This window comes from Bison bison, unplaced genomic scaffold (genome assembly GCF_000754665.1).
Source record: "Bison bison bison isolate TAMUID 2011002044 unplaced genomic scaffold, Bison_UMD1.0 scf7180017864459, whole genome shotgun sequence".
Classification (NCBI taxonomy): domain Eukaryota; kingdom Metazoa; phylum Chordata; class Mammalia; order Artiodactyla; family Bovidae; genus Bison; species Bison bison.
In genome coordinates this window covers 2,443,615-2,459,050 of record NW_011495021.1, presented here as the reverse complement: position 1 = coordinate 2,459,050, position 15,436 = coordinate 2,443,615, and the positions used below count along the sequence as shown (strand labels likewise).

The following is a 15,436-nucleotide window of genomic DNA, read 5'->3' as shown; positions in this document are numbered from 1 at the left end:
ACAGCTCCAGTACTCTTGCCTGGAGAATCCCATGGATGGAGGAGCCTGGTGGGCTACAGTCCATGGGGTCGCAAAGAGTCGAACATGACTGAGCGAATCCTTAGTAGTGAGTTAGTAGTTAGTTAGTTAGTAGTCACTTTTTCCAGTCCTGTGGCCATGGCTGAGTTTTCCAAATTTGCTGGCATATTGAGTACAGCACTTCCACACCATCATCTTTCAGGATTTGGAATAGCTCAACTGGAATTCTATCACCTCCACTAGCTTTGTTCATAGTGATGCTTCCTAAGGCCCACTTGAATTCACATTCCAGGATGTCTGGCTCGAGGTCAGTGATCACACCATTGTGATTATCTGGGTCATGAAGATCTTTTTTGTACAGTTCTTCTGTGTATTCCTGCCACCTCTTCTGAATATCTTCTGCTTCTGTTAGGTCCATACCATTTCTGTCCTTTATCAAGCCCATCTTTGCATGAAATGTTCCCTTGGTATCTCTAATTTTCTTGAAGAGATCTCTAGTCTTTCCCATTCTGTTGTTTTCTTCTATTTCTTTGCATTGATAGCTGAGGAAGGCTTTCTTATCTTTCCTTGCTAGTCTTTGTAACTCTGCATTCAGATGCTTATATCTTTCCTTTTCTCCTTTGCTTTTCACTTCTCTTCTTTTCACAGCTATTTGTAAGGCCTCCCCAGACAGCCATTTTGCTTTTTTGCATTTCTTTTCCATGGGGATGGTCTTGATCCATGTCTCCCGTACAATGTCACGAACCTCCGTCCATAGTTCATCAGGTACTCTGTCTATCAGATCTAGTCCCTTAAATCTATTTCTCACTTCCACTGTATAATCATAAGGGATTTGATTTAGGTCATACCTGAATGGTCTAGTGGTTTACCCCACTTTCTTCAATTAACTCTGATTTTGGCAATCAGGAGTTGATTTGAGCTGCAGTCAGCTCCCGGTCTTGTTTTTGCTGACTATATAGAGCTTCTCCATCTTTGGCTGCAAAGAATATAATCAATCTGATTTTGGTTGACCTTCTGGTGATGTCCATGTCAACATTCACTCTTTCCATCTCCTGTTTGACCACTTCTAATTTGCCTTGATTCATGGACCTAACATTTCCAGGTTCCTTTGCAATATTGCTCTTTATAGCATCGGCCCTTGCTTCTATCACCAGTCATATTTACAACTGGGTGGTGTTTTTGCTTTGGCCACATCCCTTAATTATTTCTGGAGTTATTTCTCCACTGATCTTCAGTAGCATATTGGGCACCTACTGACCTGGGGAGTTCATCTTTCAGTGTCCTATCTTTTTGCCTTTTCATACTGTTCATGGGGTTCTCAAGGCAAGAATACTGAGTGGTTTGCCATTCCCTTCTCCAGTGGACCACACTCTGTCAGACCTCTCCACCATGACTCATGTGTCTTGGCTGGCTCCACACGGCATGGCTTAGTTTCACTGAGTTAGACAAGCTGTGGTCCGTATGATCAGATTGGCTAGTTGTCTGTAATTGTAGTTGCTTCTTTACCTGCATACAGATTTCTCAGGAGGCAGGGAATGTGGTCTGGTATTCCCAACTCTATAAGAATTTTCCAGTTTTGTTGTGATCCACACAGTCAAATACTTTGGCCAAGTCAATTAAACAGAAGTAGATGTTTTTCTGGAACTCTCTTGTTTTTTCAGTGATCCAACGAATGTTGGCAATTTGATCTCTGGTTTCTCTGACCTTTCTAAACCCAGTTTAAACATCTGGGCCATATCCAGGTTTACCTTGGTAAACTGAGTCTCTTATATTATGTAGTGACCTTTATCATGAGTCATACTTTCTGTTTTAAATTTACGTGGTCTAATGTTAATATAGTTGTATACACTTTCAATCTTTAGTGTTTAGATGTAGCTCTTAAAAATATTTCTGGGTTTTCCTTCATGGTATTCAGTATTAGCACTTCTGATTTTTAACTGTAGTAAACTAGTTATATTTATGTTAATTATAGATCTTTGAGAGATTTTTCCTTCCTTTGCTTGAAGCTGATTCTCCTTTTTAATACATACATAATATATTTGTTTAAATTAAGCATATTATATATTTTTTAACTTCTTATTTCTTCCTTTCATTTAGAATATTAAATGTATTTTAAATACAGTTTTCCCTCTACTGTTTTGGAAATTATATACTATATTTCTTTTGACAATTATCCTTAAATTTTAACATGCATACTTAAAGTTAGAATATTTCAAAGTGGGTACATTTTACTTATAATCACAATCCTATATTTATCTAATAGTTTATCTGGTAAAACATTCAAAATTAAACTACTCTCCTCTTTTTCATACAGTCAAGTTTTATTTATACTTACTCAGATACTTATTATTTTGTTGTTGTTCATAATTCCTTTTTGCACTTCATACTTTATGGAATCACCTTCATTCTTCCTAAAGTATATCAATTCTTTAGAAATGTCATTAATGATTTTTTTTTTTTAGTAAACTCTGATTTTATTTGATAGAACTATATTTTATTTGTTATAGGATTTAATTAATTATGGCTGGGTATACCAGTTCTCAGTTATTTTTTTTTAGCACTTTAAAGAGATTGTTCTACTTAAATTATCTACAGTCCATTCTACTTAATTTCATGTAAGTGATCATCTATCTCCCTGACCTTCCCACCCCCTGCCACACACATACACCACAGGCTGCTTTTAAGATCTTGTTTCACTTTAGTATCACTATGATGAGCAGTTCCAGATATGTATCAGCTATATTCCTCTCCTATATTGCCTCTTCTCATTTTATTTTTTTCTCCTAAAATTCCAAATACATATGTATGTGTATGCATGTGTCTCTGTCTGTTTATTTCCCTTTCTACTTATACATACTCTAAAAACCACTGTATTTTCCATTTTTCTATAGAATTCTGGTTATTTCTTAGTCTCTCTTCCATTTAAACCATTCTCTCTTCAGTTATATCTATTTTACTATTGTATTAATTCAATGCACTTTTATTTTATTAGAATAAACATATACATTGTATATTATAAATGTGTTTTATATTTATTTAATAAACTATATTTATTAATATGTAAAATATATTTCTCATTTTCCAGATTTGACTGGATTTTTTGATAGGTTCTATGATTTCCAAATACTTCTTTATGTATTTAAACATATGAAATGCATATATTTTATATATCTGATAATTCAGATACATGAAATTTCTGAGATCTAATTTTAATATTTCTTATTCGTGATAACAGGCACATTAATTTTTTTTATATTTGTCTATGTGTATGACAGGGATGTGTTTTATATGTTAGTTCATTTATGACAGAATTCTATACTTTGATATGATGTATTACTATGTAGAAACTCAAATTGAACACATTAAATATGTAGAGTTCTAGGAATATTATACTTCAATAAAGCTGTTAGTTTTTTAATATGCTTCTGCTAGGCATCTGGGACAGCTATAAATATAGGTTCATTTTAATTTCTCATTTGGAGTTTTATGGCCCATACAGTGAATTTGCACCTGAAAATCACATAGGAGATAACCTGTGGTTGTGAATTATTAAGATATATTTTTTTTCTCCTTTTCTCCCTCTTCCACACTGATACCAAGGCATAACGTGTTTGTGCCTTGGTATCATGTGCATCTCTGTGCCATGATTTTTTTTTAAAGACAACTCTTTCACCAAGAGTGTAGCTCTGTGGGATCCAATATGTTTTTACAAGCTCTAAGTTTCAATTTCCCATATGACTTGAGCCTGCTTTATTTTAATTCTCTGGCTCTCCATTAAGTTTACAGTTTTGGCCGATGGGCAGAGAGTAGGCATCAGCTTCAACATGTCCTTATAGTTCTATATTTACGTTCCCCCAGTTTTTTACTCTAAAAGACTTGTCTTTCCTCCTTGAAACCTTAGCTTTTTAAAGAAGATAGCTATAATGTTTTATACAGAATTCTAGGAAAATATTTCTATTTACTACAGCATATTAATGAAAACCATAGAAGAGGTTTTTATTTTGCTTTTAAAACTGTATTATCCTCACACTTAGTTTCTTAGTTCTTTGAAATCTTAAATTGAAGTACTACTTCTCAAAATATGAACACACACAACAAATATATCTACACAAACTCAAAAAGGTCCATAGGATTTAAGTAAGACTTTTTATATACACCATTGTTACCTATTTGTTACTCATTCATTGGAAGAAACAAGAATTACCTCTTAAACTTGACTTTGGACAGGCTCTAATTTCTAATACTTTTCTGTATCCGACACATTCTTTGTGTCTAAAGTTTTTATTCATTTCTACATTTGTGTAATTAACAAACACTAAATCCACTGTACCTGTAGCTGCTGCTGCTGCTAAGTCTCTTCAGTCGTGTCCGACTCTGTGCGACCTCATAGACGGCAGCCCACTAGGCTCCCCCATCCCTGGGATTCTCCAGGCAAGAATACTGGAGTGGGTTGCCATTTCCTTCTACAATGCATTAAAGTGAAAGTGAAGTCGCTCATGTCCAACTCCTAGCCACCCAATGGACTGCAGCCTACCAGGCTCCTCCGTCCATGGGATTTGCCAGGGAAGAGATGTATGTAAAAACTTCCTGTCACCTGTGTCCAGAATCTTTACTATTCAGTTCAGTTCAGTTCAGTTGCTCAGTTGTGTCTGACTCTTTGAAACCCCATGAACTGCAGCACGCCAGGTCTCCCTGTTCATCACCAAGTCCCGGAGTTTACCCAAACTCATGTCCATCGAGTTGGTGATGACATCTGGCCATCTCATCCTCTGTCATCCCCTTCTCCTCCTGCCCCGAGTCCCGCCCAGCATCAGGGTCTTTTCCAATGAGTCAACTCTTCGCATGATGTGGTACAAAAGCAATTGTGGTTTCAGACCATGAAATTTAAATCATTATAATTAGTCTCAAGTACATTTTTATTAATCAAAATAGGAGCCATTATAATCAACATGCTTTTGCCAATAAGAAATAAGTTGGTTTATTTCTGTAGTGCAAAAATCCATGCTCCAGGATTCAGTGAACTCTTAGAAAGCATTTTCTGTTTCCTACTGGTTATGGAAGCATTTTCCCTGCAAAAAGTTGTTGAGATGCTTGAAGTGGTAGTCAGTTGGCAGGAGGTCAGGTAAATATGGCAGATGAGGCAAAACTTCATAGCCTAATTCATTCAACTTTTGAAGTATTGGTTGTGTGTTGTGCAGTAGGGCATTGTTGTGGAGAATAATTGCAGCTGGGTGTTGTTGTGAATAAGAATTGGGCCTATTCTGTTCACCAATACCAGTTACAGGTGTTGCAGTCTTTGGTGCATCTCACCAATTTCCTGTGGAGAAGACAATGGAACCCCATTCTAGTATTCTTTCCTGGAAAATCCCATGGATGGAGGAGCCAGGTAGGCTGCAGTCCATGGGGTCGCTAAGAGTCGGACACGACTGAGTGACTTCACTTTCACTTTTCACTTTCATGCATTGGAGAAGGAAATGGCAACCCACTCCAGTGTTCTTGCCTGGAGAATCCCAGGGACGGGGGAGCTTGGTGGGCTGCCGTCTACAGGGTTGCACAGAGTCGGACACGACTGAAGCAACTTAGCAGCAGCAGCATCGATTACCTGAGTATACTTCTCAGATGTAATGGTTTTGCTGGGATTCAGAAAGGTTGTCAGACCACCAAACAATAACCATCACTTTTTTTTTTTTTTTGATGCAAGTTTGACTTTGGGAAGTAGTTCAGAGCTGCTTCTTCATCCAGCCATTGAGCAAGTCATTAACAGTTGTATGAAATCCACTTTTATTCACATGTCACACTCTGATAGAGAAATGGTTCGTTGTTTTGTGCAGAATAAGAGAAGATGACACTTCAAAACGATGATCTTTTGATTTGTGGTCAGTTCATGAGGCACTCACTTTTCAAGGTTTTTCACCTTTGCAATTTGCTTCAAATGCCAAATGACTGTAGAATGTAGCTCTTTGGCAATTTCTCATGTAGTTGTAAGAGGGTCAGCTTCGATGATGGCTCTGTATTGGTGGTTGTCAGCTTCCAATGGCCAGCCACTATGCTTCTCATCTTCAAAGCTCTCATCTCCTTTGCAAAACTTGAACCATTACTACCGCAGTGTACATTCGTTAGCATTTCCTGAGCCAAATGTATGTTGCTGTTGCGAATTGTCTCCCCTGCTTTGTGACCCATTTTGAACTCAAATAAGAAAACTGCTCAAATTTGCTTTTTGTCTAAAATCATTTTTATAGTCTAAAATAAGAAGCAATTAACATAATTAGCAAAAAAATAATAATAATAAAGTGAGAAATGTGCATTAAAATGATGTATATCAGTTATAACCACATTTATTTAAGAATGTATTCCAGGATCAAACTGTAAAGTTCAGTGTTAAACCTCAATTATTTTTGCACCAACTTAATAAAACCCAGTAATGGAAACTTACTGGATTACATGCAAGGCAAATTAGATGATATTGGAGTGAGAGAAGATTAGTGGCCAACAAATCAATGAATAAATTTCGAGGAAACATTAATTAAATAGTATTCTCAAAAAATTAATGTTGGGGATATAATGGTAGATTTGTATCATAATCAGGAAGACAGAAGAAAAAACCTTTAATTTCAATATAGCATAAGTTTTATGATAGAAACAGATAGAATACTTTAGGAGCACTAGAGAAGAATATTCATTTGTGCTGTGTGTGCTTAGTCGCTCAGTTATGTCCGACTCTTGAGACCCCATAGACTGTAGCCTGCCAGGCTCCTCTGTCCATGGGATTCTCCAGGCAAGAGTACTGGAGTGGGTTGCCATTTCCTTCTCCAGGGGATCTTCCCAACCCAGGAATTGAACCTGGGTCTCCTGCATTGCAGGCAGACTTTTTAACAACTGAGCTATGAGGGAAGTCCTAATATTCATATACTTAGTTTCAAAGAAGTCTTTGTAGAAGAGTTAACATAAGCTGAATGAGACCAAAAAGGTAAGTTAAAAGAGGGCATAGGGTGCTCCAGACAGAGAAAATGGCAAAACAAGGGCCCAGAGGCATGGAAAATATGATACATTTAGGAAGTAAGTTATTCTGTGCCTCTGATTAATAGAATAAATATGGAGGACTAGTCAGTGAAGACCCTAGAGACCTAAGAAAGAACATCAGATTGTACGGTATATCTTATGCCTTGCTAAGGAATTTAGATTTCATTGTGGAGAGTCTCTGGAGGCTTTTAAACAAGACTGATGACAGAATAAAGACCTATTAAAGGACATTAATTGCCATTTTATAATTTGTTGGGGAAGGATGCAAAGTAATTGTTTTCTTTTTCTGCTAAATAGGACTTCAGGCTTCTGGCACAACCCAGGGTATTTTCCCTTCTTGTGTTTTCTCAAATACGTAAGTATCTAAGAAAATTAATATATATTTATAAATGAATATTCTAAAAAGTACATGGGTGATGTTAAAAAGCAAATAATTGCATGGGATCCTCCATTCTTGTAGTTCTACTTAGATTTAGTGAACTGATGTCTTTTGCAAATTCTCATCACTAAGGTTAAATTGTAAAGTAGACAAAGTGAATATTTTTCCTTTTCCTTCTCGATTTCCTTATCCTACTGTGGTCTACCCTCACCCTATATTTAGAGTCTTCATGCCACATTCAAATATGACCTCTCCTCTTCAGGTAGCTTTCCAGAATCTAGACTTGCCTCTTTGCGTTTATCCCCTTTTAAATATTTACCATTCCTTGAAACTTTTGAGATTACTGGCTTCCTAAGGATGGTAGATTAGTTTTAATTTTTAAATTTTTAATTAGTCATTGTTATCCTAAAATGTGTTTGCCATATAATCCAAAATAATAACCTCTAATGATGGAACTTGCCAGTCTTTGGAAAAGAGATTTGGGGTACCTCTGGGAGTTTTATTCCTCAAACTGGTGATGATCTGTTTCCGTTGGTGTCTAGAATGGCTTTCTCAATGTTAGAGCTGAAAGACTATTATTTTAAACCAAACACTGTTACCTTAAAAAAAAAAATCAATTACCAAAATAAGATCCAGCTTCAGTTCAACTCAGTCGCTCAAGTCATGGCTGACTCTTTGTGACCCTATGAGCCACAGCATGCCAGGCCTTCCTGTCCATCACCAACTCCCAGTTTACCTAAACCCATGTCCATTGAGTTGGTGATGCCATCCAACCATCTCATCCTCTGTCCTTGCCTTCTCCTCCTGCCCTTACTCTTTCCCAGCATCACAGTCTTTTCCAATGAGTCAGCTCTTCGCATCAGTTGGCCAAAGTATTGAAGTTTCAGCTTCAACATCAGTCCTTCCAATGAATACCCAGGACTGATCTCCTTTAGGATGGACTGGTTGGATCTCTTTGAAGTCCAAGGGACTCTCAAGAATCTTCTCCAACACCACAGTTCAAAAGCATCAATATTTCTGCACTCAGCTTCCTTATAGTCCAACTCTCACTGACCACTGGAAAAACCATAGCTTTGACTGGATGGGCCTTTGTTGGCAAAGTAATGTCTCTGCTTTTTAATATGCTCTCTAGGTTGGTCATAACTTTCCTTCTAAGGAGTAAGCGTCTTTTAATTTCATGGCTGCAGTCACCATCTGCAGTGATTTTGGAGCCCCAAAAAATAAAGTCAGCCACTGTTTCCACTGTTTCCCCATCTATTTCCCATGAAGTGATGGGACCAGATGCCATGATCTTAGTTTTATGAATGTTGGGCTTTAAGACAACTTTTTCCACTCTCCTCTTTCACTTTCCTCAAGAGGCTCTTTAGTTCTTCTTCACTTTCTGCCGTAAGGGTGATGTCATCTGCATAACTGAGGTTATTGATATTTCTCCCAGCATTCTTTATTCCAGCTTGTGCTTCTTCCAGCCCAGAGTTTCTCATGATGTACTCTGCATGTAAGTTAAATAAGTAGGGTGACAATATACAGCCTTGATGTACTCCTTTTCCTATTTGGAACCAGTCTGTTGTTCCATGTCCAGTTCTAACTGTTGCTTCCTGACCTGCATACAGGTTTCTCAAGAGGCAGGTCAGGTGGTCTGGTATTCCCATCTCTTTCAGAATTTTCCACAGTTGATTGTGATCCACACAGTCCAAAGACTTTGGCATAGTCAATAAAGCAGAAATAGATGTTTTTCTGGAACTCTCTTGCTCTTTGATTATCCAGCGGGTGTTGGCAATTTGATCTCTGGTTCCTCTGCCTTTCCTAAAACCAGCGTGAACACCTGAAAGTTCACGGTTCATGTATTACTCAGTAAGGTGAGTAACTCTGTGCACTATTTGGAGCTTTTTCACCACTCCCTTCCAGATTGACAGGGAAAAATAACTTTTAGCTGCACCCAACCAGCCTAACATCCCATAAGAATACCAACAAAACACAGCTAATAATGTTTTCTCATCTGACTCTACCAATCATACTATTCACATTCTTCTCATTCTGATTTCACTCCAGATTTCATAAGACTTTACTGTGGAATGATTACATGTATTCTACCATCCACCTTCTCTATCCCTCCCTTTCCTCTATTGATTAGTTCTATTTTCTCTAACGTTAATACTAAAAACAGCAAGACTTATAAAATAGACTTGGAAGTTCAAAACCAAGAGAATGAAGACAAAGTAAATATAGCATTGTGGATAAACTTCAATGATTTTTATAATTAAGTTTCAATAATTAAGCATTACACTTAGATAATGAGTACGTTTATATTATTGGGATGGAAGTTGTAAGGAGTAACAGTAAAGAAGACAGTAAGAGTGCTTGCTACTTTGTATACTATCAGAAATTTATAGTTTATCTACCGGGCAACACTGTTTAGGAGGGATAGTGGTATGATCAAGTTGGAGTACGTGATGAATACCTAACAGAAATATATAAGAATAATTTATGGAAAGAAAGTAGAAACCAGTGTTAGAAGTCCATTAGTGGCCTGCACAAAGGCTTCATTTTGAATTACATGAGTAGGCCCATATCCAAAAGATTTTAAATAGAAATTTATATTTGAAGCATAATGCTAGATATTAGGTAGATATGACAAGAAGAAAACCATGCCTAAGTGATTGTGTGGTGTTCTTTTTTAAAGATACCTTGTTGCAGCAATTTTTTGGAATAGTTTCAGAAGGACAGGTATTAATTCTTCTCTAAATATTTTTTAGAATTCGCCAGTGAAGCCATTTGATCCTGGATGTTTGTCTGTTGGAAGTTCTTAAATCATAGTTTTGATCATTATTCCCTTCACAATTGCTTATTTTGATATCATATTTGTGTGCAAATGATTTCCTACCTTTAGGTTTGCCTTTGCTGGTGAGCTTTTCCATTCATTCATAGTTCTCTTGTTTCTAGGTGTGGCCTTATCCTCTCCACCTAGAGAAGTTCCTCTAGCATTGTTGTAAAGCTTGTTAGGTGGTACTGAATTATGTTAGCTTTTGCTTGTCTGTAAAGCTCTTGACTTCTCCTTCAAATCTGAACAAGGGCCTTGTTGGGTAGAGTATTCTTGTTGGTAGGTTTTTCTCATGCCACTCCCTTCTGACTGCAGAGTTTCTTCTGACAAATCAGCTGATAACCTTATGCAGATTCCCTTGTATGTTATTTGTTGCTTTTCCCTTACTGCTTTAATTATTTTCTCTGTCTTAAAGTTTTATCAGTTTGGTATGTGTCTCTGTGCATTCCTCCTTGGCTTATTCTGTATGGGACTCTGCACTTCCTGGACTTGAGTGTTTCCTTTCCCATGTTAGGGATTTTTCTAGCTATCGTCTCCCAGGCCCTTTCTCCTCTTCCTGGGACCCCTATAATTGGAATGGATGTATTTAATGTCCCAGAAATCACTTAGACTGTCATTTCATTCTTTTTTCTTTATTGTTCTGCAGCAGTGATTTCCAACAGTCTGTCTTCCAATTTACTTATTCATCCTTCTGCTTCATTTATTCTGCTATTGCTTCCTTCTAGTGTATTTTTTATTTTAGTTATTTTATCTCTGTTTTTTAAATCTTCTAGCACTTTCTAAACATTTCTTATATCTTCTCAGTCTATACCCTCATTCTTTTTCCAAGCTCTTGGATCATCTTTGTTAACATTATTCTGAATTTTCTTTCAGGTAGATTATCTATCTCTACATCACTTACTTTTCTTCTGGGGTTTCATCTTGTTTCTTCATCTAGAACATAGTTCTCTGATGGCTCATTTTGTTTCACTTTCTGTGTTAGTGGTTTGTGTTCCACAGGCTGTAGGATCATACTTCTTGCTTCTGTTGTCTGTCCCTGGTGGGTGAGGTTAGTCTAGGGGCTTATGCAGGCTTCCTGTTGGGAGGGTCTGGTACCTGCTCACTGGTGGGTGGTGCTGGATTTTATGCCTGTGGTGGACAAGGCTGTGCCAGGGGCCTCAGGACAACTTTAGCCAACCTCTCTGTTGATGAGTGGGGCTGTGTTCCCATTTTGTCGGTTGTTTGGCCTGAGGTATCCCAGCACTGAAGCCTGCAGGCTGTTGGATAGGGCCAACTCTCAGTGCCAAAATGGTGACCTCCTGGAGAGATCACACTGAGGACTTCCCTGGGATTTCCGCCAACTCCAGGGAGACCTTTAAAGACCCACAGGTAGGTTTGGCCCAGATTCCTATGAAGATTCTGCTTTGTTCTGGGTCCTAGTGCATGTGAAACCTTGCATGCACCCTCCAAGAGTGGAGTCTCTGTTTCCCCTAGTCCTAGGAGCTTCTGCAGTCAAGCCTTGTTGGCCTTTAAACCAAATTCTGTGGGGGCTTCTACTTGTGATGCCAGACCCCTAGGCAGGGAAGCCTGATGTGGGGCTCAGAATTTTCAGACCTCTAGGATAAACTCTGCAATATGTTTCAAGTCTGTGGGTCACCAGCCCAGTGGATATGGGATTTGATTATATCACAAAAGCACGCTTACTGTCTCGTTGTGGCTTCTTCTATGTCTTTAGATGTAGAATACCTTTTTTTCATAGGATCTAGTCTTTTCTATGGATGATTATTCAGCAGTTAGTTGCCTCTTTGGTGTTTTTGTGAGAGAAGATGACCGCAAGTCCTTCTACTCTGCCATCTCGTCACCCTTCTGAAAGCATCTATTTAACTGTATACATATTCTCCAGAGATCTTGGGAGAATACAGTTTATGAGCACGCGAACACTGATTTCATTCCAAATCTGTTTCCTTTGCATGTGGTCTTCCTCATAGGTCAGCGATGCTCATTGTTGTTGGATCAGGAGTCCATGTCTCATCACTCAACACAAACTCAGTGTCTGGTTTTATAATGTAAAGTACAGGCCTAGAAAAAGTAAAAAAGGTGTATCAATTTTAAGTAATTAGGAAAAAGATAAGCAAAGGACCTATACTGAAATACATGAAAATAAATACCTGAAATATACAAAAATAAATAAGAACTAAAGTCTTAGATTTTGTTTTATTAACAGTTCTATAATTTTCATTGAGTTCTTGTTACCAGTGAGAAAACTGCATTGTTAATTTCATTATCATGATAAAAATATGACTAGAATACATGATACAATATTGTCATACATAGAAAAGGGCTGTGTCTAAATTTGTATTTAAGAGGGCTAGAAATGTATTATTTTAACCCACAGTTATTGAATAGTTATCACATAATTCCTTGCCGTTTGATGAAAGCATGGGTAAAACCATGGGATTTGAAAGAGTAAATTAAGGATTATCCAGAAGCTCTGGTCAGATGTCTTGTCACTTCATGCTGCCTTTTAACAAACATGAAAGACTAGCTCACCTCCCTCCAAGTCTGTGTCCTTTCCCAGCAGACAACACAGCAGGAATGTCTAAGGCGGGTCAGAAGTAGAATTTTCAAATAGACATTTTTATGCAACAGTTATAATTCTGCTTCTGAGTATTAAGGCATATGGGCCAGTATCAAAAAAGGAAGGAGAAGTAGGTGGTGGGGGATAGAAATAAAATTTATTCTTTTGATTTCTGTTTAAAAAAAAAAAAACTTTCAGATATAAAGAGAAAAAAAAATGATTCAGTGATTATAAGTTTTGGAAAAAGCTACATAAATTCTTGATCCTAAATAATAACAAAAGTATCAACCTTTCTTGACTTTACAGACAACAGCATCTCCTACAAAACTGCTTGCAAGAAAAAGTATGTATCATAAAACTCATTGATAAAGCAGCATATTAGTGATAATTTTAAATGTTTCATAGTAGAAAAAAACTATGCAATCATTTACTGATATTAATGTCCCTCTTTGCCCATTTTTTCTTCTTTAAAGTTCACTTTCAGTTAATTCTTAGATTTTGCACTAAAGTTCTTATCAAAAGATAATTTTGCCCATTCAAGAAGAGGTCTCATGGAGATGGGCAGGAAGTCAGGGGAGGAGCATTAAGGGACCTAGCCCTTATAAGAATAGTGTCAAACAACCATAAACCCATTCTGTCATGGGAAGCTACTACACATCACTTTGCAGATTTGGCTCATGAGTTGGGATGCCTGGACTTGTCCAAAGTCAGTTTTGTGGGAAGGGACCTAGTCGCCTAAGAACAAAACATATTAGGGATAGCTTTCTTTCATATGTCATACTTAGCCTAAGAATAATAATGTAGTTCTATCATTTATGATCTCTGGTAGTAAGAAAAGCAAAAAGATATATATATATATATATATATATATATATATTGAATGTCTCAGTTTATATGTCATAGTAGATTAGAATAAATTATTTGTTTTTATTCAAAACATTTCATTTTGGATGTTATATAATAAATGCAAAACATATGAGAAGATTCAAGGATTAGAGCAGAATAAAATGGCTTTCCCTGGGGTGCCCCCAAACATTCTTTAATGTGTCAAAAGAGAATATGCTGCATAGGTGTTAACTTATCTTTGACTGTTGGCCTAATATGGGTATAACTGTGTTCTTGTTGTTCAGTTGCTAAGTTGTGTCTGACTCTGTGACCCCAGGGATTGCAGCATGCCAGATTTCCCTGTCCTCCACTCTTCCCCAGAGATTGCTCAAACTCATGTTTGTTGAGTCAGTGATGCCACCCAACCATCTTATCCTTTGTCACCCCCTTCTCTTCCTGTCTCAGTCTTTCCCAGTATCAAGGTCTTTTCAAGGAGTCGGCTCTTCACATCAGGTTGGCCAGAATATTGGAGCTTCCTCATTGGTCTTTATAATGAATATTCAGGAATGACTTCCTTTAAGATTGACTGGTTTGATCTCCTTGCTGTCCAAGGGACTCTCCAGCACCACAATTTGAAAGCATCAATTCTTCAGCACTCAGCCTTTTTTATGGCCCAATTCTCACATCCATACATGACTACTGGAAAAGCCATAGCTTTGTCTATACTGACCTTTTGGAAAAACTATAGCTTTGTCTATACTGACCTTTGTCAGCAAAGTGATGTCTCTGCTTTCTGTGCTAACTTAATGCAGTATTTTGGGTGTGAATAGCCCCATTACAGAAATCCTTTTTTTTTTTTTTTTTATTCTCCTGCCTACATGACAGCTTTCCAGGCTTTGCTGCCAGTTACTTATGTTTACTAGTTTTTGTTTTAAGAGTCGTAACAATTTTGAACAGACTGTTAGTTTATTATAGGCAAGAGGATTTTTATAATACAAATCCAAAGTATGTTTTCAATACATAAGCAGAAGTATATAGAAACAGATGGATTCTGTTACTGAGGCTCTTAGTCCAACTTTAAGTAAGTAAGTAAGTGAAAGTCACTCAGTCATGTCCGACTCTTTGTGACCCCATGGACTATAGAGTCCATGGTATTCTCCAGGCCAGAATACTGGAGTGGGTAGCTTTTCCCTTCTATAGGGGATCTTCCCAACCCGGGAATCGAACCGAGGTCACCTGCATTGCAGGTGGATTCTTTACCAACTGAGCTATCTGGAAAGCCCAAACTTAAACATAGGATAGCACCATTGACCACTAAGGAAATGGTAGTTCAAATCTAGTCCCTGAAGTTTTATATCAAGCTCAAAAGGAGGAATTCTCTAAACCTATCCTTGCTCAGCCCTCTTGACTCTTTGAGACGAAATTCTAGCCTGCCCTTATTTTCTATCTAAGCTCGTTTGTTCCTTCACTGTATCACCTTTTTTCTGCCTTCTATGACAGTTTCCATTGATACTATCTTGTTAGATACAAACCCATTCAATCTCCATAAAGCATAAACTTTTTATTTTTGCTTATTAGATTCTTGGAAAGAAAGTTATGACCAACCTAGATAGCATATTGAAAAGCAGAGACATTACTTTGTCAACAAAGGTCCGTCTAGTCAAGGCTATGGTTTTTCCAGTGGTCATGTATGGATGTGAGAGTTGGACTGTGAAGAAAGCTGAGCGCCGAAGAATTGATGCTTTTGAACTGTGGTGTTGGAGAAGACTCTTGAGAGTCCCTTGGACTGCAAGGAGATCCAACCAGTCCATTCTAAAGG

General features: G+C 37.6%; 1 protein-coding gene across 1 annotated transcript in view; it reads left to right on the top strand.

Annotated features, from left to right (window-relative positions):
• FSIP2 (fibrous sheath interacting protein 2) overlaps nucleotides 1-15,436 on the top strand; it is a 149,008-nt gene that overhangs the window by 83,484 nt on the left and 50,088 nt on the right. Inside the window, exons 14-15 of the mRNA XM_010859740.1 lie at nucleotides 7,336-7,393; nucleotides 13,099-13,135. Coding sequence (XP_010858042.1) covers nucleotides 7,336-7,393; nucleotides 13,099-13,135 — 95 coding nt within the window. The remainder of the gene's footprint in view (nucleotides 1-7,335; nucleotides 7,394-13,098; nucleotides 13,136-15,436) is intronic.